Raw genomic sequence first — 22,191 nt, 5'->3', positions numbered from 1 at the left:
AGACACAAAGTAAGACTGCAGAGTAAAACAGCTCCACCATCAAAAGAGATTCTGAATTAAATTGTTTGAATAAGATACAGTGATTGAAACGTCACAATAACTATAAGGTGATTATTACTTTTCCATTTTAATGGCCCACCGTAGAAAGACAATTTTATTGCTTTTTGATTTAATGTTGTTGACAAAAAAAAAAAAAAAAAAAGATTTCAAAGGTTCACACATTTTCCAGCTCGCTGTCTGTCCAGAGTTTGTCTGGGAGGTAACAGTGCCTCGGCTACTGAGGCAGCAACAGAGAAAAACTCTTTTTTACTGTGTTTTTCTCCTGAAATCAGCTGGTAGAATAAACAATTTAATGCAGAAGAGACTGCAGAGAGCAGACTCTAATTAGTGTTGTTCTTGTTCATAGAGAAAAGAAAGATAAACACTTAGCCTAAACTATAAAACAGTTTTTTGGAGCCATACCAGATAACTCAGCTTTGAAGCTGATGTTGCTCCTCACCACACAGGAGCAAACACCCAACATCCCAACATTGTTGAAAGGACAGTTTCATGGGTTTAGTTTGGAAGCCGAGGTCGATCCTGGTTCATAAGTTAAAGCAAATATAGTGAATAAAATGAGCTCCACATTGAGAAACAAAGCAAACCTCACAGTACAATCAAAACACTAAAGCAACCTCAACAATACAAACACATTTCTGCTGTTTGTAGTCAGGAATAATGAAGAATGGACCCTGTTGATGAACCAATGATTTCCAGGTAATGTTAAGCCACTTTTGGTAAAAAACATAATGATATGACTTCAAATTGTTTTTTTTGTTTTTATTAAGAAAAACATTCATTACTGACAGCTAAATCTAACTAAGCACAGAACAGCTACAGTGTTGAATCCATCCATGATTGCCACAGTGACTTTCATCCATAAGAGGAGAAAATTAATTTTACATGTTGCGTCATGATGCTCTTTCAGTACTTTAGAGTTTCAAATGAATGTTTTATTTTAGTTTACAGTCTAAAAATGTTTTAGTTAGCCTGTCTCAGGGTTTCCGCTACATGTAATTCATCGTGGCGCACCGCCACGGCAAAATAAAAGCCGCCACACCTTCGGAATGATGATTTCTTTTTTCTTCCAGATGTTAAAACAATTTTAAAAGGATATATATACACATATATAGGCTATGTAGCCTTTATTTGCGCAAATATACTTATTATAATCAGTTTGAAATGATAATTTAAATATCATGAAATGTTACATTACACTGCAATTTTAGTCATCACTCGCCTGTTTGATTATTATTGCTGTGCGCTCGCAGAGGGAGAGAAAAGGGCAAGAGAAAGGTACCGAGGCAAGATTAAATTTAATCCATTTTTTTGGTCAAGCCTGTGAAAACGATGCTGAAGCCCTCCCCCTCAGTTTCAAAAAAATCCGAGAGGAAACCCTGTGTCTGCACGTAGGCTTCTACACTGGTACACCTTCATATATAAAGCAATTATTGGACTACTCCCCCCATACCTCTGTACTTACCTTCCTCTCACATCAAATTCATCATACAGTTTGCGGTCTTTGGACTTTCCACCTACCTCTGTCCCCAGAACTCGGACTGAGTTTGGCAAGAGGGCATTCATGTACTCTGCTCCCTTTGACTGGAACAATCTACAAAAACTCTACAACTGCAGGGTTTTACCTCTATTGTTGTCTGTATTGTATTGTTGTCTATTTTAAAGCCAGAGTTAATGTCTTCTTAATGACAAATTATGTAATCTGTAAATGTTTTATTTGCTAGTATTTTAGCAGAACTGATCAGTGTTCTTTTAGTGTGTAGTGTTGTGGTTGTGCTTACTGCCTTCTTGGCCAAGCCTTGCTCGTATAAGAGATTTTTTATCTCAAGCAATTTTTTGCCTGGTCAAATGAACGTTTAAATAAAAAAGAAAGTCAAAACAATGATTTTTTGAAATTGGTCATAAAGAATTTGCTTCACCTCCACAGAGAGAGGAAGAGGAGCAGTGAGGCTGTGGACGAGCAGCTGTCCTGTTGTGCTTTGTGTCAGGAGGTCCTGAGGGATCCAGTCTCCACCAGCTGTGGACACTGGTTCTGCAGACAGTGCATCACCTCATACTGGGACCAGTCTGGTTCATCAGGAGACTCTGCCTGTCCCCAGTGTGGAGAAAGATCCAGAGCAAGACCTGGACTGCAGACACCCAGTCAAACCAGCCCAGTGGACGGCGGTCTGCAGGAGGTTTTAGACAAGCATAAGATCAGTCTGAGGATGAGATGTGAATTTGTGACAGAAGGAACTGCTGCAGCAGGAAGTGGAACCCCCCTCAACAGGATCTACACTGAGCTCTACATCACACAGGGACAGAGGGAAGAGGTTAATACCCAACATGAGGTGTGGCAGCTGGAGACAACATCCAAGATGGAGACCCTCAGTGACACTCCAATCGAGTGCCACGACATCTTTAAACCCTTACCTGGCCAAGACACACACATCAGAGTAGTTGTGACGCAGGGCGTTGCTGGCATTGGAAAAACCTTCTCAGTGCAGAAGTTCACTCTGGACTGGGCAGAGGGCTTGGAAAACCAACATGTCAGTCTTGTGGTTCTGCTTTCGTTCCGGGAGCTGAACTTGATCAAAGATGAGCGCTACAGTCTTCTCCAGCTGCTCCGTGTTTTCCATCCAACATTACAGACGGTCACAGCAGAGAAGCTCGCCATCTGTGAAGTGGTGTTCATCTTTGATGGCCTGGATGAAAGCAGGTTTTTATTGGATTTCCAGAACAATGAGGTCGTGTCTGATGTCACACTGACGTCATCAGTAGACGCGCTGTTGACAAACCTCATCAAGGGGAATCTGCTTCCCTCGGCTCTCCTCTGGATAACTTCCAGACCTGCGGCGGCCAATCAGATCCCTCCTACATGTGTGGACAGGGTAACAGAAGTGCGAGGGTTCACTGACCTCCAGAAGGAGGAGTACTTCAGGAGGAGATCCAGTGATGAGGAGCTGTCCAGCAGAATCATCTCACACATCAAGGCGTCCAGGAGCCTCCACATCATGTGCCACATCCCAGTCTTCTGCTGGATCACTTCTACAGTTCTGGAGCACATGTTGACTACAGACCAGAGAGGAGAGCTGCCCAAGAGCCTGACTGACATGTACTCACACTTCCTGCTGGTTCAGACACAGAGGAAGAAGCACAAGTACGATGAGAGACATGACAGGAGTCAGCAGAAGCTGATGGAGACTGACAGGGAAGTTCTTCTGAAGCTGGGCAGGCTGGCGTTTGAACATCTGGAGAAAGGCAACCTGATGTTCTACCAAGAAGACCTGGAGGAGTGTGGTCTTGATGTCACAGAGGCCTCGGTGTACTCAGGAGTGTGCACAGAGATCTTCAAAACAGAGTATGTACTCCTTCAGAGAAAAGTCTACTGCTTTGTTCATCTGAGCATTCAGGAGTTTCTTGCTGCAGTCTACATATTCCACTGCTACACCAACAGGGACATGGAGAGTCACATCATTGGATGTGACTTGGACTATGAAGACAGTGAATCATCCCTGGATGATGAGGTCAGTTATTTTCATAATGGTATGTCTGTTAGATATGAAAACTCTAAAGTACTGAACACATTCCTAGGAAAAGACTGGGGTAGATATGGATGCAGTGATCAATCCCTGGATGCCTTGCTGAAGGCAGCAATGTTCAGAGCCTTGGACAGTAGAAATGGTCACCTGGACCTCTTTGTCCGCTTCCTTCATGGCCTCTACCTGCAGTCCAACCAGAGGCTCTTAGGAGGCCTGCTGGGTCAGACAGAGAGCAGACCAGAAGACATCCAGAGAGCCATCAACAACCTGAAGAAGATGGACACTTTAAATGTCTCTCCTGACAGAAGCATCAACATCTTCCACTGTTTGATGGAGATGAACGACCTCTCAGTACATCAGGACATCCAAGAGTTCCTGAAGTCAGAGAACAGATCAGAGAAGGAACTCTCTGGCATTTACTGCTCAGCTCTGGCCTACATGCTGCAGATGTCAGAGGAGGTTCTGGATGTTTTGGACCTGAAGGCGTACAACACATCAGTGGAGGGACGACAGAGACTGATCCCAGCTGTGAGGAACTGCAGGAAGGCTCGGTTAGTCCTGATGTTAATATAGACGTTACACAACAGTGTAGAGCAGCATTAACACCTGACAGCATCAGAGTTACAGTAGAGATAGATAACATACTGCACATTAACACACTGTCTGTACTATAAAGGTTGTTCTTCAATGGGGAAGTGTCTTTTTTTACTGCTAAAGTCAAATATTGGCAAAGTTTACTTAATTTTTCAGGTGGCTGTGTTCATGAGAGAAAATTTAATCACAACAGACAGATGTACACTGTATTGCCAAAAGTATTCACTCAGCTATCCAAATCATTGAATTCAGGTGTTCCAATCACTTCCATGACCACAGGTGTATAAAATCAAGCACCTAGGCATGCAGACTACTTCTACAAACATTTGTGAAAGAATGGGTTGCTCTCAGGAGCTCAGTGAATTCCAGTGTGGTACCGTGATAGGATGCCACCTGTGCAATAAGTCCAGTCGTGAAATTTCCTCGCTACTAAATATTCCACAATCAACAGTTAGTGGTATTATAATAAAGTAGTGTAGAGAGCTTCATGGAATGGGTTTCCATGGCCGAGCAGCTGCATCTAAGCCTTATATCACCAAACTCAATGCAAAGCATCGGATGCAGCGGTGATGGACGAGTCTGGGTTTGGCAGTTGCCAGGAGAATGGTACTTATCTGATTGCATTGTGCCAAGTGTAAAGTTTGGTGGAGGGGGGATTATGTTGTGGGGTTGTTTTTCGGGAGTTGGGCTCAGCCCCTTAGTTCCAGTGAAAGGAACTCTTAATGCTTCAGATCACTGAGACATTTTGGACAATTTCATGCTCCCAACTTTGTGGGAACAGTTTGGAGATGGCCCCTTCCTCTTCCAACATGACTGCACACCAGTGCACAAAGCAAGGTCCATAAAGACATGGATGAACCAGTTTGGTGTGGAAGAACTTGAGTGGCCTGCACAGAGTCCTGACCTCAACCCGATAGAACACCTTTGGGATTAATTAGAGCGGAGACTGCGAGCCAGACCTTCTCACCCAACATCAGTGTCTGACCTCACAAATGCACTTCTGGAAGAATGGTCAAAAATTCCCATAAACACACTCCTAAACCTTGTGGAAAGCCTCCCTAGAAGAGTTGAAGCTGTTATAGCTGCAAAGGGTGGGCCGACATCATATTAAATCCTATGGTTTAAGAATGGAATGTCACTCACGTTCATATGTGGGTGAAGGCAGACGAGCGAATACTTTTGGCAATATAGTGTATTTTCAGGTGGATAAAACAACAGAACAGACAGTGTTACATGACACAATTGTCAGCATGTTTTTTTTTTTTTTAAACAACTGGAGATTCATGTGACGCCTGTTTGGTTTTAGAAGAATATGAAATGACCTGACTGAGGAACTTAGCCTAAAACTTGCGCTTCTTGTACATTAAGCACTTTAAGGTTCTTCACTTAATACAGTACAATTCACATTTGATCTGTAATTACAGACTGTCTGACTGTGGACTCTCAGAGACTCACTGTGAAGTTGTGGCCTCGGCTCTGAAGTCCAACCCCCATCTGACAGAGCTGGACCTGAGTGAGAACCAGCTGCAGGATTCAGGAGTGAAGCTGCTGTCTGCTGGACTGGAGAGTCCGAACTGCAGACTGAAGACTCTGAGGTCAGACTGCACTTTATTTGATCTGCGCTGACATGAAAATGATGTGAATTTGTTGTGACAGCTAACCTCCACACTGACAGACAGAATGATAGAATGAATGAAATGAAATGAAATGAAATGAAATGGTTTAAGAGTAAAGGTCATGGTTTTCTTAAAGTCAGCACATGAAAGGAATGATCAGCATGATTATGCCCAGGTCAAAGGCCCTGTTTCCTCCTGGCATCAACATCCGTTCTGCGTGATCCGGTCCCAGGTGGACAGGACTGAGACAGGTGTAAACACCACAGAATGTGTCCTCAATGCGTCTTGAGATCTGGGGCCCTATCTTGCGTCAGAGTCCCTGAACCCGTTATTTGGGGATTTAGCATTGTGTAAGAGTGCAAGTAACTTGTACACCTGCAAGATAACAACTGTTGCGGGGGTTATCCCTAAAACACCTGCGCTACCCGTTATATTATGCATAGGTGTGGTTTGGGAGTTACGCCACTTAAAACAATCAGTGTGCCAGGTGCCATTGCCTTTAAGAGTAGGATGTGCAATCCCAAATCTGCAAATTGATACCCGTGATGGAGAGAGGAACGTCGTGATTTAGTACTATCTCTGCCATTTTCTCAGGGGTTCAACTGAGGCTAAAGCAAGGTGGCTTTTTATTCGGGAGGTGGAGCCGCATGTGCACGTCCACATGTGTCCAAGTGGACGCGCATTGAAGCTGCCTGAACGCGCTCTTGTAACAGCCCAAATGGGATAGCGGGTGGTTTGAGGACCCGCTATCCACTTTCCCTAACGTGTGTGGTCAAGATAGCAATTGTAGGGAAAGCACATGAACATGCCCACAGACACACCTCCAGGTGCAAATAAAGGAGTTGGCATAATGTATAGCGGGTAGTGTGGCCGCAAGATACCGTTTAGGGATTGTGGAAGCTGCTAAATGTGTAATTCAGGGGTAGAGGGTAGTGGCAGCGGGTAGCTCAGTGTAAAAGATAGAGCCCATGATCTCTCAGACCACGCTCGGAGGCCTGGGATGCTTTTGTCCACATCACATTAGAGGTGTAAACGTATATGTGACCCAGGACGGACTGAAGGACCATCCACTCACCTGACCTCTGACCCCACCTAGACACCCTGACACCCCCGATACCCAGATACCTGACACCCCCACACCCCCAGCCACACCGTCACTTTTCCAGTAGAACAAGTTTCCTGCCTGATTCTGCCCAGCGCAGTGACGTGAACTGTGCCAGCCTCACTGCTGGGTTCATCATTACAAACACACTGTGCAGTCAAGCTTTGTTCAAACTTACAGAACTTTATTTGAAATTCTAGTCAAGATCTCAGTGTTTCTAAAGATACTAAACATGTCCTGCTGCGTTACGGGGAAATGTGCAGAAAATGATGTTCAACACATCATTTGAATATTTCAGTTCAGAATATGTGAATGCTGCCATTGTCATGTTATATAAAAAATACTGAAGATGTTCACTGTAAATAAACCTGAACAGATCTTATCAGATTATATAATCCTGCATGCTTTCAAACTGGATTTCTAAACACCTTTGTGTCCAAATATTATTTTATAGCAACATGATTTCTTCTTTCTTCAGACTGAGACACTGCAGGTTGTCAGAGAGCAGCTGTGCTTCTCTGGCCTCGGCTCTGAAGTCCAACCTCCATCTGACAGAGCTGGACCTGAGCTACAACGAGCTGCAGGATTCAGGAGTGAAGCTGCTGTCTGATCTGGTGGAGAGTCCAAACTGCAGCCTGAAAACTCTGAGGTCAGTAGAGGGGTGGAGTCAGTCCATGTGGATGAGTTCCATTGGTTGGTCTCAGGTAGTGGCAGTTCTAGAGTGACTTGAAGTGGATAACACCTTTCTCCAGGTTTCAGATGGACCCCAGTTAAAAGGCTAAACAGAGCATCTGGAATGTGCCCAGCTGTAGGAAACATCCCAGTGTGCATGTAGGAAGGTCTAAGTTGTGCAGGATGACACAGCAGTCCAGCTGCCTTCAGATGGCTGCATGGACGGCCATGATTCACTTAGTCCCATTTAAACTGGGTTTCTGATGTGCACGTTAACACGTCTACTGGATGAAGAATTCATGTCAAAGTGAAACTTGAAATATGACGCGCATAAAGGGGTTGATGTCTCTGTGACTGAAACTCCACCAACTAACAAACCTGCACAGAACGCCTGCGTCTGCTCTCAGATGACGAGGGACGAGGGAATTTTTGAGCCCAAAACTGCAGCACAGCACCGATTTCCATCCACACACAGCACTTCCACGCTCCCTGCCCATCTCTGAACAAATGATGTCATGACGAGCAGAGAATTACTGAACAGGTTCAGGAGGGAAACAAAGTCCAATTAACCCCAGCAATTAAATGATGATGATGATGATGATTTAATCCCTACAGGCTGGAGGATGGAAAAGACTGGATTAAAGCTGACGGCCTTAGAGGAGGTTAGTATTGAGGCAGTATGGACACACACACACACACACACACACACACACACCAGTGTTCATGAGCGGTTCAGAGCTGGAGTGAGCGAGGAGCGGTGCGTCGTTATTTAGCGCAGTGCGGTGGTGCGGGTTTCTTTATTACCGATCTATCGCCCTGGTGCAGAGCGAATGGTGAATTACCCCCGCTACCAGCCTATATATATATATATATATATATATATATATAGGGTTAGGGTTATATATATATATATATATATATATATATATATATATATATATATATAATTTTTTTTTTATTTATTATTTATTTTTTTTTTGCAAGTTTTGTAAGCGCTTTTTATCATCCACTTCAAACTGCCAAGTTGCTAGAAATCTATAAACTTAGCTGCCTAATCCTGAACGCTAGGCCTAGTGTTTCTCTGCCAGAGCTGTCTGTCAAGAAGAAAGCCTACTGTAGTAGTCTACCAGCCACCACGCCATCTGTAGATATTGATCCACAACAGAGCAAGAGTCCACGTTATTCTTTTCAATAACTTGAACATCTAATGTTAGACAATTGAAACTTACCTGACTGTTCTGTTTGGTGAATAGGTGGTAATGCCATCCAAAAGCTTTATAATCCATTGTCAAGTCAGCAGTTATATGTATTGGACTGGACTGGACACAGCAATCCTGAATTGTGAGTTAGACGTTTGTTTGTTAGCACTGAGGCGGGGACCTATAGCCCAACAACCTACGCTAGCTGCCTTCAGCTAACTTAACGTTAGCACTAGCTAGCGAGCTAGCTCTGGGGATTCATGAACAGACTGGGAAAACAGTTGCTGTCACTTGCTGACTTATATTCTAAGGTTGGATGGTAAATTTTTACAGCCATTTTATTAGCTTGCTGTCTGCACTGTATGGGCCCTATCTTGTGCCACCTGCTATCCGCTGCCACTACCCGCTACCCGCTATCCGTCATGCCGACTCCGTCATTTGCGCCTGGAGGTGTGTCCGTGGGCGTGTTTCATGCACTATCCCTAAAGTTGCTATCTTGCGCACACACTTTAGGGAAAGCGGATAGCGGGTGGTCCTGACCACCCGCTATCCGGGTGGTCAGGACGTAGGCCTCTGATTAGTCGTCTGGCGCCGCGTGAGGTGGCAGCCTGTTACAGCAGCTCCCGTGTGTGTCTTAGTTTTTTGTATTTTTCTTTTTAATTCTGTAATTCTACCTGTACTTTTTTTTGCCAGTCATTGTCCAATCATTACGGACACGACCTTTTCTCTCTTTTTAAACTTTCTGGCCGTTGTTTTGGACACTTTTTGCACTCATGGCAGCGGAGGGTCATAGACGCGACGGTGAGCGCATTGTTTACACTCGCAACCAGCTGATTGCGCTGCGTAAGCCTGTGCTGCTGCCCGGAGCGAGGCCTGACATCCCGGAGGAGCTGCGGAGGAGGCGCCGGGGATGCAGAGCTGGAGCCAAGCTGAAGGTGAAGAAGAGGAGATTTCGCCGAGCGGTACCGGCGATTATCATGGGGAACGTGAGGTCTCTGGGGAATAAGACGGACGAGCTCGCCGCGCTGATTAAGACTCAGAGGGAATATCGTGAGTGTAGTGTGTTTTGTTTCACTGAGACATGGCTGCACTCGCACATCCCGGACCACAGCGTGGCGGCACCCGGCTTCAGCGTTGTTCGTGCGGACAGAGGCGTTATTAGTAGCGGTAAGAAGAAGGGAGGAGGGATTGCACTGTATGTGAGTGAGAGGTGGTGTAATCCCGGACATGTGCATGTGAAGGAACGTCTCTGTAACCCGGACATTGAACTGATTGCTGTGGGAATGCGTCCGTATTACCTGCCTAGGGAGTTCACGTCCGCCATTGTGATCGCTGTTTACATCCCCCCATCAGCTGATGCGCCGACGGCCTGTGACGTCATCACCTCCACCGTTGCCAGTGTACAGACTCAACACCCCAATGCTTTCACTGTTATTACTGGAGACTTTAATCATGTCTCACTGGACAAACTACTGCCAACCTTCCACCAGTATATTGACTGCCCCACCAGAGAAAATAAAACCCTGGATCTGTTGTATGCAAACACCAGTGATGCATACAACACCACAGCCCTTCCTCCCCTTGGCAGATCAGACCACAACCTGGTCCTGTTATCCCCCGAGTATGTCCCCCTTGTTAAGAGGCAGCCTGTTCACACCAGGACGGTGAGGAGGTGGACTCAGGAGGCTGCTGAGGCACTGCAGGACTGCTTCGAGACAATGGACTGGGATGTACTCTGTGAGCCACACGGGGAGGACATCAACGACATGACAGACTGCATCACAGAATACATCAGGTTCTGTGAAAACACCACCATACCAACCCGGACTGTACGCTGCTACCCCAACAACAAGCCATGGATCACCAGCGACCTGAAAGCACTCCTCAACAAGAAGAAGAGGGCTTTCAGGTCTGGAGACAGAGAGGAACTGAGGAGAGTGCAGCACAAACTCAGGGAGAAACTGAGGGGGTGCAAAGAAAGCTACAGGAGGAAGCTGGAGGCCAAACTCCAGCAGAACAATGTGAGGGATGTGTGGACTGGGATGAAACAGATCACCGGATGTAAAGGGAGACAAAGGCAACCATCAGGCAGCCTGGAGAGAGCCAACGAGCTGAACGTCTTCTTCAACAGGTTCAGCTCACAGCCGCCTGTCTCCCTCACACATCCAGACCCCCACACGCCCCCACTGCATCCACCCCTCCCCCCACCCCCCCCTGTGGTGAGCACTCCTGTGCAGCACCTCTCCTCCCCCTCCCCCTCTACCTCCTCCTCCACTGAAGACGCCAGCACCCTCCCCCACATGACTGTAACTACAGGCCAGGTTAGGAGACAGCTGGAGAGACTCCACCAGAGGAAAGCCGCAGGACCTGATGGTATCAGCCCCAGGATCCTGAGGACCTGTGCCAGCCAGCTGTCTTCTGTCATCCAACACCTCTACAACCTGAGCCTGAGTCAGGAGAGAGTCCCGGTGCTGTGGAAGACGTCCTGCCTGGTTCCTGTCCCAAAAAAGTCGACTCCATCGGACCTCAATGACTACCGACCAGTTGCCCTCACATCTCATCTGATGAAGGTGCTGGAGAGGCTGGTCTTGGCCCACCTGAGGCCGCAGGTGAAGGAGTTGCTAGACCCTCTACAGTTTGCCTACCAGCCCCATTTGGGAGTTGATGATGCCATCATATACCTGCTGCAACGAGCTCATATGCATCTGGATGGTGGTGGCAACACTGTGAGAATCACATTCTTTGATTTCTCCAGTGCTTTTAACACCATCCAGCCACTGCTGCTGGGTGAGAAGCTGCAGGTGATGGGTGTCGACACCTCCATTGTCTCCTGGATTACTGACTACCTGACAGGCAGGCCACAGTTTGTTCGTCTGGGCAGTGTTCTGTCTGACGCGGTGGTCAGTGATACAGGAGCTCCACAGGGGACTGTACTGTCCCCTTTCCTTTTCACCTTATACACCACAGACTTTCAGTACAACTCCGAGTCATGCCATCTGCAGAAATTTTCTGATGACTCGGCTGTTGTTGGGTGTATAAGTGAGGGAAGGGAGGGGGAGTACAGAGCAGTGGTGGATAACTTTGTGGAGTGGGCTGGACGCAATCACCTGAGGCTGAATCTCAGCAAGACCAGAGAGATGGTGATCGACTTCAGGAAGAAGAGGACGGCTTCACAGTCACTGTGCATTCTGGGAGAGGATGTGGAGGAGGTGGAGGACTACAAGTACCTGGGTGTCAACATCAACAACAGACTGGACTGGAAATCCAACACCAAAGCTGTGTACAAGAAGGGGATGAGCAGATTCTACTTCCTGAGGAAGCTGAGATCCTTCAATGTGTGCAGCAAGATGTTGGAGATGTTCTATCAGTCTGTTGTGGCCAGCGTACTCTTCTTCGCTGTGGTTTGTTGGGGGAGCAGCATCGGAGCCAGTGACAACAACAGACTCAATAAACTGATCCGGAGGGCTGGCTCCGTGATCGGCTGCAAACTGGACACTGTGGAGGCTGTGGTGGAGAGGAGGACACTGAACAAACTGCTATCCATCATGGATAACCCTGACCACCCTCTCCACCACACACTGGACAGACAGCGGAGCTCCTTCTCCAACAGACTGTTGCAGCTCCGCTGTCGAAGGGACAGATACAGGAAATCATTCCTGCCACAAGCCATCAAACTGTACAATAACTCACACAGGTCCGACAGAGACTCACGACTCTCTGCAGTATAGCTTTGTTTTTAACACTCCACTACCCAGCACCTTAAAGTGTTTGTTTATTTTTTATCCACTACTCAGCACCTTACCTACTTGTTTAGGTTATTTTATTTTATTATCCATCACTCAGCACCTTAACTGTTATTTATTAGAAGTGGTGATTCCATGGGACCAAATCAAGTTGGACAGTCGCCGAATCCCATTGCCGGGCGTCGGGTTCTGCCACTTGGTTTCCTGGTACCATGGTGTCAAACTTACCCTGTGCCATACCATCTACTATCTGTATTTTTCATTTTTCATATTTATTATTTACATCAGTATATCTTACATTTCTTACATTTCAACACTTAAACATTTTACATTTTACATTCTCAGGCCACTTTATTGTATATACTTAGCCCTTATTGTACTTAGTGTATATATTACACTTTTTTTAGTCTCTATTGTGTATACTTTTAATTTTAATTTTTAATTTTATTTTTTGTTCTGAATTTCCCAATCTGGGATCAATAAAGTATACCTATCTACCTATCTATCTATCTATCTATCCGCTTTCCCTAAAGTTTGGGCTGTTAGGAGAGCGCGCCCAGGCGGCTTCAGTGCGCGCCCCGACGGAGCCTCGCCACGCACACGGTCGGACTGATACCGGGACGCCGCCGGAATGGACTGAGTATATTACTCATATAGACTGTTTAGAGGAAAGACTGTTTTAATTGGACACTATCGCCAGCACGTTTTATTGTTTTATCATAAGCCAGCAGCTTTGCTATATTTTTATTTTTAATATTTTATTTGCCCAATCTACCTTATCAATAAATTAGTTTACACATAGTTCCACCTCTGCCTCTTGTGTGTGTGTGGTGTGGCCCGGGGATTTTACTCAATCAGTACAACCTTGTGACATGTCCACTTGGACACATGTGGCTCCACCTCCCGAATTAACTCGCCTATAATATAATATATAATATGTATATAAAGCCAACTTGCTTTAGCCTCAGTAGAAGCCCTGAGAAAATCTACCTCCCTCTCTCCATCGCGGGTTTAGGATTTAGGATTTAGGATAGCGCATCTTGCCCTTAAAGGCAATGGCACCTGGCACACTGATTGGTTTAACTGGCGTAACGCCCAAAACACGCCTATGCATAATATAGCGGGTAGCGCAGGTGTTTTGCGGATAGCGGCAGGTGCACAAGATAGCAACTTTTACGGGGGAACGCCTCTTCCTAAATCCCAAATCCGCAAATAGCGGGTTTAGGGAGTCTGGCGCAAGATAGGGCCCTATATGTCAGTATGATTGATATTATTTTGATGTTTGATGTTATTTCATTCATTATTTCATTCATGTTGAAATAATTATATTCTTTATAATTTCGTCGTTCTGTTCACAGATTAACCACTTACACCTTGGTGAAGCCGCATTCTTCTGTAATGCCAAAGCTCTTTATATGAAAGGAGAAAAGGAAATTCTCTGTGTCCAGTCTGCTCTCTGACTGGAGTTGCTGTCCAGGGTAGAGAGGTCCCAGCAGATATCTATAAACCCAGTATTCTCAACACACACACACACACACACACACACACACACACAGAGTTTATGTTTCTGAGTGAAATGCACGACACAGAAGAGGACAGATGTTAAACCTGGACCTCCAGCAGAGCAGCAGCATCCTGACCTTCATCTTTTTGAATGTCAGCTTTGTAGAGACGCTGCTGACAGTCACATGGCTCTCTGGGCCCTATCTTGCGCCAGAGTCCCTAAACCTGTTATTTGCGGATTTAGCATTGCGCAAGAGGTGTTCCCCCGCAAAAGTTGCTATCTTGTGCACCTCCCGTTATCCGTAAAACACCTGCGCTACCCGCTATATTATGCATAGGCGTGTTTTGGGCGTTGCGCTAGTTAACTTCACGTACTTAACGTTACGCCGGACTTTCGTCGCTGCCAGGACATTCCGGAGGACGCCGAGGCTGCAGGGCCGGTGCGTTGACACGGCTGAAAGGACAGCCCTTTGGGCCGCCGACTCCCAGCATTTTCCAGCGCCAGGTCCATGGCGAACACGGGATGAGGAACTGCGCTTGCACATCCAACAAGTGTTTCTGTGACTGTTGCATTCTTTCTGATATCAGAGACATGGCTGCAGCCATCTATTACTGGACTTGGCTTTTCAACTAGCAGGATACACGATGCTTTCTATTCTCCCCTGCACCGAAAGGACTGAGCCCTAATTTCGTTGCATTATTATACGTATATAATTGTGCAATGACAATAAAAAAAATCTATCTATCTAAACCAATCAGTGTACCAGGTGCCATTGCCTTTAAGGGCAGGCTGCGCTATCCTAAATCCTAAATCCTAAACCCGTGATGGAGAGAGGGAGGTAGATTTTCTCAGGGCTTCTACTGAGGCTAAAGCAAGTTGGCTTTATATACATATTATATATTATATTATAGGCGAGTTAATTCGGGAGGTGGAGCCACATGTGTCCAAGTGGACGTGTCACAAGGTTGTACTGATTGAGTAAAATCCTCGGGCCACACCACAGACACACAAGAGGCAGAGGTGGAACTATGTGTAAACTAATTTATTGACAAGGTAGATTGGGCAAATAAAATATTAAAAATAAAAATATAGCACAGCTGCTGGCTTATGATAAAACAATAAAACGTGCTGGCGTAAGTGTCCAATTAAAACAGTCTTTCCTCTAAACAGTCTATATGAGTAATATACTCAGTCCATTCCGGCGGCGTCCCGGTATCAGTCCGACCGTGTGCGTGGCGAGGCTCCGTCGGGGCGCGCACTGAAGCCGCCTGGGCGCGCTCTCTAACAGCCCAAACTTTAGCGCTATAAAGTGTGTGCGCAAGATAGCAACTTTAGGGATAGCGCATGAAACACGCCCATGGACACACCTCCAGGCACAAATAACGGAGTCGGCATAATGGATAGCGGGTAGCGGGTGGCGCAAGATACCGTTTAGGGATAGCGGAAGTTCCTAAATCCACAATTTGCGGGTAGCGGGTAGTGGCAGCGGATAGCGGGTGGCACAAGATAGGGCCCTCTGTGTTTTTCCACTTTGTTTTGGTGTGTGTGTGGTCCTGATGCAGAAATGAGCTGTGAACGTGGATTTCCACTGTGTGAAACAGACTTGATGGGCTCTGACAGGAAGCAGACACATTAAACAGACAATCCACATGGTACTTGTGCTGTGAACACAGCTGCAATCTGGATGTGCTGCAGCTCTGACTGACAGCTGATGAAGTGAGTCTCAGTAAATGAGGATTTCTGATGTGTGCTGTGTGTCTTCTCCCCATCAGATGCCCGTCATCTCACACTGGATCCAAACACAGCGAACAGAAGACTCCGTCTGTCTGAAGACAACAGAGAGGTGAAGATGACGTATAAGCAGCAGTCGTATCCTGATCACCCAGACAGATTTGACCAGTGGCCTCAGGTTCTGTGTAGAGAAGGTCTGACTGGGCGATGTTACTGGGAGGTCCAGTGGAGCGGAGAGGTTGATATAGCAGTGACTTACAGAAGAATCACAAGAAGTGGAGATGACTCTCAGCTTGGGCACAATAAACAGTCGTGGAGTCTGAGGTGCTCTGGTGACAGCTACACTGCCAGTCACAACAGGAAGTCCACCCTCCTCTCTGTCCATTCTCATGGATCTGACAGAGTAGCAGTGTATCTGGACTGCTCTGCTGGAACTCTGTCCTTCTACAGAGTCTCTTCTGACAGACTGAGACTCCTCCACACCTTCAGCTCCACCTTCACTGAGCCTTTCTACCCTGGGTTTGGGGTCTGGGATCCTGATTCTCATCTGGGTCTGCTGCCAGTTTCTGAGAGACAACAACTTCTGGCAAAGCCACCAACAAAGCCACCAGCAAAGCCACCAACAAAGCCACCAACAAAGCCACCAACAAAGCCACCAACAAAGCCACCAGCAAGTGTTTGGGAAAAATGTTGCATAATGTGATGGATATGAGCAGCTTTGGATTAATATCATTGTGCTAGACAGATATTATGCAAGGCCAAACCAGTGGACCACACACACACACACACACACACACACACACACACACACACACACACGCATGATATATTGATTTTCATCAAGAAGCTGATTGTTAATGCTGAAAACATAAGTTCATTAAGTATTTAAGAAGTCATTTAAAAGGTGATTAAAAACAGACACAGATGAAGAGGAAATTCATTTGTAATAGTTTCTAGTTAAAAATGTCCTTTAAAAATCAAAAAACACACACACACACTCCTTGGTGAGACCTTCATGGGAACACATGGTGTCCACTGACCATAGGCGGAAATCCTGGCGGGGTTGGGGAGGACAAGACCTGTTTTTAACCACATCTAAAAGGGACAGTGTACAGCTCCAACATATACTGTATGTCACTATTTGATGCCATATCTTGCTTTGTTTTTTATTGACACTACAATAAATCTGTTTTTTGAAGAATAGTTTGATGTAGTTGGATTATTCAAGGTAATCTCTAGTTTTAGAGCTTATTTTGAGTTTCTAGTTCTTGTAAAGCTACTTTGATGGACTGTAGTGGAAATTAGAACAGTGAGCAAAGACATTTGGTTCGAGGATTATTGTTTTTAATAGCATTATTTAAAACATATGAACATGCTGAGGCTCAACACTGTACAGCAAGTTTCAAAGGAGCGTAAGAGAGAAAGAGGGAGGTCCAGTCGCGCCAGACAGACAGTTTTTCATGTCCTCTCCAGGAATTACTCCAGAAATTTTGCTGTTTATTTCCCCACCAATAATGAAATGGGATTTTCGCCCCTGATTTTTGTCAGTCCAGTTTCTGTCTGTGTGACACGACTTCACTCAGATACAAACACAAATACTAATGACACAAATGTGGCTAAACTGAAAGTCATGGTGGTAATTAACTTGGGAGTGTGTCACCTTTTCTTGCTGAAGTGTGGTCACCTGCAGCTCTCTGAGAAGCCCTCAGCCTGTCGCCCGGGTCTGTGCACCACAGCTCATCACTCACACTGTCTGAGAGGCTTCAAGTCACTCAGTGCACATTAAAGCACATCACATGAATGTGCATGGAAGCTGCTGGGTGCACTGATAAAGCACAGCGTTACACACTACTGCCATCTGCTGGTTAAGTAATGAAGACTGAAACTTTTATTTTGAAAATGTCAGAGGAAACCATAAGTTATTATATTTCCTGACATCGAGGGTAACTGTCAAAATAAAAGTACAATAAAAGTCTTCTTCATGGTGCGATTGATGTTCAGAGGCTCGGGGAACACAGCCAGAGCTCTGCAGGAGACTAAAACACAACTGAACAGGATCAGTGATGATGCAGCTTCATCTCTGCACAACGTATAAACATGTAATTACATCAAACAACCAGCAGGTGGTGATAGAAGCTCATTTGAATAACACAACGGGAGCCACCATCCACTGTTGTGCAGATCCTTCAAAGTAAAAGTGTGAATGGTAAAAATCTTGAGTGAATGTGGAGATGACTGGCTTCTGCAAAATGACAGCTGAAGGCGTGAGGAAGTCTTCATGCTGGTGACGTCAGGAGTTCATCTGCAAAACCGCCACTTTCACTCCTGCACACTTCAGCTTTTCAAACTCCATTTTTCTGACTGAGGACATCCTTGTGTTTGCCCTGCAGTGTGTCTCCATTTTGTCCTGTGTGTGTGTGTGTGTGTGTGTGTGTGTGTGTGTGTGTGTGTGTGCGCGCGCGTGTGTGTTGTAGGAGGAGTTGCTGTGAGGGACATGAGCTTCATGAATGACGAGTCAGCTGCTTTCTAACCTGACGGCTCCCTTGTGGAGGCGGGGCAGCCTGGAGATCAGCACTCACACCCTGTGGGAACAGTGGGAACAGTGGGAACAGTGGGGACAGTGGGGACAGTGGGAACAGTGGGAACAGTGGGAACAGTGGGGACAGTGGGAGCAGTGGGGACAGTGGGGACAGTGGGAACAGTGGGAACAGTGGGAGTGTGAAAGTGGGTTTGGGCTCTTCACCAGCAGGACGGACACAAAAGGAGGAAAGCCAGAACGAGTGGGAGAGGCTGAGCAGAACAAATCCAAGAGGAGCTTGAGCACTGAAGTTCCCCCTCGGGTCTCCTCAGGGAGCTGACGGCAGCTCGTGTCTCCATCACTCTGACACTGAGGGAAAGATTCACAACCAACATGCTGCTGCTTCATGGCTGCAGAGCCACATCACATAGAACACATCTACATGTCTCCTGCATCATTTTAGACACGTTTCCCAGGAATTCAGCAGCTCACGTTCAGGATCTGCACTAGAATCTAAAATAAAGCTGTGTGTGTACTAAATGTTAATAAAGTGCAGGCTGTGTGAACTGTGTTTGTCCCAGTAAACTCAACTGCAGCAGAAACAAGGTGTGTTGCTGCACTTTGACCTCATGGCTAATAAAAAAAAAAAAACATGCTGCACTTCAGGTGTAACCCCCGTGGTGAAATGCTGGAAGACATGAATGAAGCGGGAGTGGGGATTTCATGCTGGAGAGCAGGCGCAGTCGTGTCAGAAACAGCAGCAACAAGCGTTTTCCAGACATGAATATCAGAGAGGAAAATAATGATCATAACCAACAAAACCAACTGGACACAGAACAACATCATCAACAAACTGGAGAATCTGTGTGCTCACACACACACACACACACACACAGTGGGGAGGGAAACTGTCAAAATAAAAGTGCAAAAGTTAAACTTTACAAATATAGATTTAAACCAGTTTTTCATATTTAATTGACACAGCTGATAGATGAGAATGCCAGAATAATCCTGAAACACACCAACATGTGGTCATTTGAAGCCTCCGGGCTGCACAGGTGACAGTGTGCAGCAGCCAATCAGAGCGCAGCGTGAGGTGAGCCCTGCAGCTCCTCCTCTGCTGCTGCAGCAGAGAAATGTGAAGCTTTCCCAAACCTCTGCATTCCCTCTGCATTCAGAGGAGAGAGCAGAGCGCACAGGAAGGCGTCAGCAGCACACGAGATGAATGCTAATAATGCTAATAATAATAATAATAATAATAATAATAATAATAATAAGTGAAGGTCCAGCAGCCGTGGCACAGAGACTGGACTCCTCTCATGTGGTGAGGTGCAGCTCAAGGTCAGAATCTGGCCAAAGCTTCACATTTTTCCTCAAACAGCTTCCCCACCTTCAGGTGAAGCTCCAGCCTCTTCTGCTTTTTGTTTGTTTGTTTGTTTGTTTGTTTGTTTTCCTCTCACTTGCACCGGATTCAAACTGTCTTTTCATCCCCGTCTCTTCACTGCATGTCCGCCTGGCCCTGAGCAGTGATTGGTCAGATGGTGCCTGTCAGTCATTCCAGTGGTGTGTATGGTGGAGGACAGACCTCAGCTGGCTGGACTTGGGGGCCCAAACACTGCGGCTCATATGAGGCCCCGCACACAGCCCGTGTTCTGCCTTCAGGGAGGGCAGCCCTGCTTAAGGTGAAGGAGAGGTTTGTCATCAGACTTTATCAAGGTCAAGGTCACTTTTATTATCCCCAAAGGGCAATTTGATTCACAGCCAGCAGCAGAGAAAAAAAAACAGAAGAACAATAAATAATCCAAACATCCCATCAGAACACATCCCACAGTCACAAACACAGACTGTCTCCAGGATGCCTTCAGGGTGCTGACAGCAGCAGGGAGAAAGGAGCTTCTCAGTGTGTTTGTTGTGTTGGTGGCAGAAGAGATCTGCGCCCTGATGGCAGCAGCACAAACTCTCCCCACAAGGCAAGAGGCTCGGCTCCTCCACAAGTGACTGGGCCTTCTTAAGAGACCTGACTCTGTTCAGCTCATTCATGTCGCACAGGGGCGGAGCTTCAGTTCTGCTGCAAACCGTAACAACACCTGTAAAGGTGGGGGGGGTGGTAGTGCGCTTCCTTCTGAAATCAATGCACTTTTCTTTAGTTTTTGCCACATTCATATTTGAAAAGGATGATTTACACCCGTCGATAAAATCATTTCCAATAGGACTGTGAACCATCAGCTAACCGTGCTGTGGCGTGGACTTGAACGCAGGTCAGCTGACTGACAGACGGGCTGACTGAGCCGTGCGTCCCCCCAGCAGCCGTCTCACATGGACTTTGCTGCTGCCTTCACACTTCAGCACAGTGTCATTCCTCACAGGACCACTGGAGCTCTGCTGGCTTTGAGGCGGAGCTGCAGGCTGTAAGAAGCTGCTGAACAAACGACCAGTGGGCTCATTCTGGGTTTTGCTTTTTTAGACGGCGTCCGGGCACCTCTGTTCCATCCTCTCTGTGAGGATCCTTGATGTTTGTCTGTCCGGGCTGTTTCCTCGCCTTCTGCCCAGTGAGCGCGGGGACGGGCTCTGATTAGGATAAGCAGTTTGGAAAATGAGTGACAATACAATGTACAATGGCAGGCCTTTACACTGAAAAGCCTGTTTCCCTGTGGGTGTGACACAGGTGAGGTCAAAGTTCAGGTGGGAATGCAGCTGCAGACTCCATTTTGAGACGACAGAGCACAGCAGGAGGACGGTGACAACAGAGTGAGTGTTTTTACAACATTGTTATTATTATTATTATTATTATTATTATTATTGTTGCTGTTGTTGTTGTTCTGTAACTGTAAAAGTGTGAGTCAGTTGTCGAGAGAATAAGAGTCAGAATGAGCTCAACAGTTTCTCACAAATGCAGCTGATTGAGTGAGTGTGTGTGTGTGTGTGTGTGTGCCTGCAGTACAGAAGATGAGTGTGTGTGTGGAGGAAGAGGAGGGCAGAGCAGAGCCTCCGGCCTCCAGCTGTCTGTCTATGAGGAGCGACTGGTCTAAAGGAGGAAATCCAAACTTCAGTCCTGATCCTGGACCTTCACACACACAGTAAGAGCTCTGTTACACTGTCAAACTGTAAGTCTGCCTCATGCAATCTGATTAAATGGGGAAATCTTCATGATGACCTACACAGCACTGTTAACAGCCCCCATCACTATGGCCTTCATACTGAAATGAAACAGTCCCTTATACCCTCGACTGAACTGAAGTGATCAAAGTGAAGCAAAGCTCTTGAGATCTGCAGCTCAGTCTAATCAGATCCAGGAAGAAGCTCCTGCCTGAGTCACAGGTGAACTTTGACACAGACCCAGGATACGTCGGACCAAATAACACACGGCCACCATGAGATTACGATAAGAGACACAGCAACTAGATCAGGAAGACAGAGCTGATCAGCACAAATATGAGCAGAGTACAAAACACATTATTAAAGTGCAGAGTGCGATATGTGCATGGCTAGCTGTTGTAAAACTGAAGATACAGTAATAAATTTATTTCTTTACAACATATAAACCTACACTTGTAGCAAGGAAAAAACTTTACTGTGATTTACTAAAATTCTGTTTTCACTTTGTCATTATGGGGCACTGAGTGCAGATTGATGAGAGAAAAAATGAATTCAAAGGATTGTAGCATCAGGCTGCAACATAACAAAAGTAAAAAAAAAAAAAAAAAAAAAGCGGGTCTGAATACTTTCTGAATGCTCGGTACGTTTCCTTTAAGTGTTTAACAGATGGACTGAATCATGGCGTCTACATGGGTCACAAATGAACGTGTTACCCCTTTACACTTCTGCCAATCACAGCTGAAGTCCATAATTACCCAGGACTGTTGGTTCAGAGTGCAGGACTGAAATGCCAACCAACCGGTTTACACTGAGCTCAAGTCTCAGATTGTAGCTCCAT

General features: G+C 46.1%; 2 protein-coding genes across 2 annotated transcripts in view; both read left to right on the top strand.

Moving 5' to 3' along the window:
• LOC115379174 (NACHT, LRR and PYD domains-containing protein 12-like) overlaps positions 1-7,672 on the top strand; it is a 47,254-nt gene extending 39,582 nt beyond the window's left edge. The window contains 3 exon segments of the mRNA XM_030079895.1: positions 5,597-5,767; positions 7,369-7,483; positions 7,643-7,672. Of these exon segments, the coding sequence (XP_029935755.1) occupies positions 5,597-5,767; positions 7,369-7,483; positions 7,643-7,672 (316 nt within the window).
• Positions 7,673-7,686: 14 nt separating this feature from the next.
• On the top strand, positions 7,687-16,704 carry LOC115379173 (stonustoxin subunit beta-like). Its single transcript, XM_030079894.1, has 3 exons — positions 7,687-7,721; positions 8,178-8,224; positions 15,781-16,704. Exons 1-3 carry the CDS (start codon positions 7,687-7,689, stop codon positions 16,440-16,442), a joined length of 744 nt encoding a protein of 247 aa, XP_029935754.1. The 3' UTR covers positions 16,443-16,704.
• The last annotated feature ends 5,487 nt before the right edge of the window (positions 16,705-22,191 follow it).

This window comes from Myripristis murdjan, chromosome 20 (genome assembly GCF_902150065.1).
Source record: "Myripristis murdjan chromosome 20, fMyrMur1.1, whole genome shotgun sequence".
In the NCBI taxonomy this organism is placed as follows: Eukaryota; Metazoa; Chordata; class Actinopteri; order Holocentriformes; family Holocentridae; genus Myripristis; species Myripristis murdjan.
The sequence above is the reverse complement of the archived record's forward strand: the minus strand, read 5'-3'. Positions and strand labels throughout refer to the sequence as shown.

Bases quoted from the DNA above. Each gene is read 5' to 3' on its own strand.
- LOC115379173 (XM_030079894.1), top strand. From the start codon at position 7,687: ATGTGCCCAGCTGTAGGAAACATCCCAGTGTGCAT. The intron at 7,722-8,177 runs GTAGGAAGGTCT...TAATCCCTACAG, and splicing joins GGAAACATCCCAGTGTGCAT to GCTGGAGGATGGAAAAGACT. The intron at 8,225-15,780 runs GTTAGTATTGAG...TCTCCCCATCAG, and splicing joins AGCTGACGGCCTTAGAGGAG to ATGCCCGTCATCTCACACTG.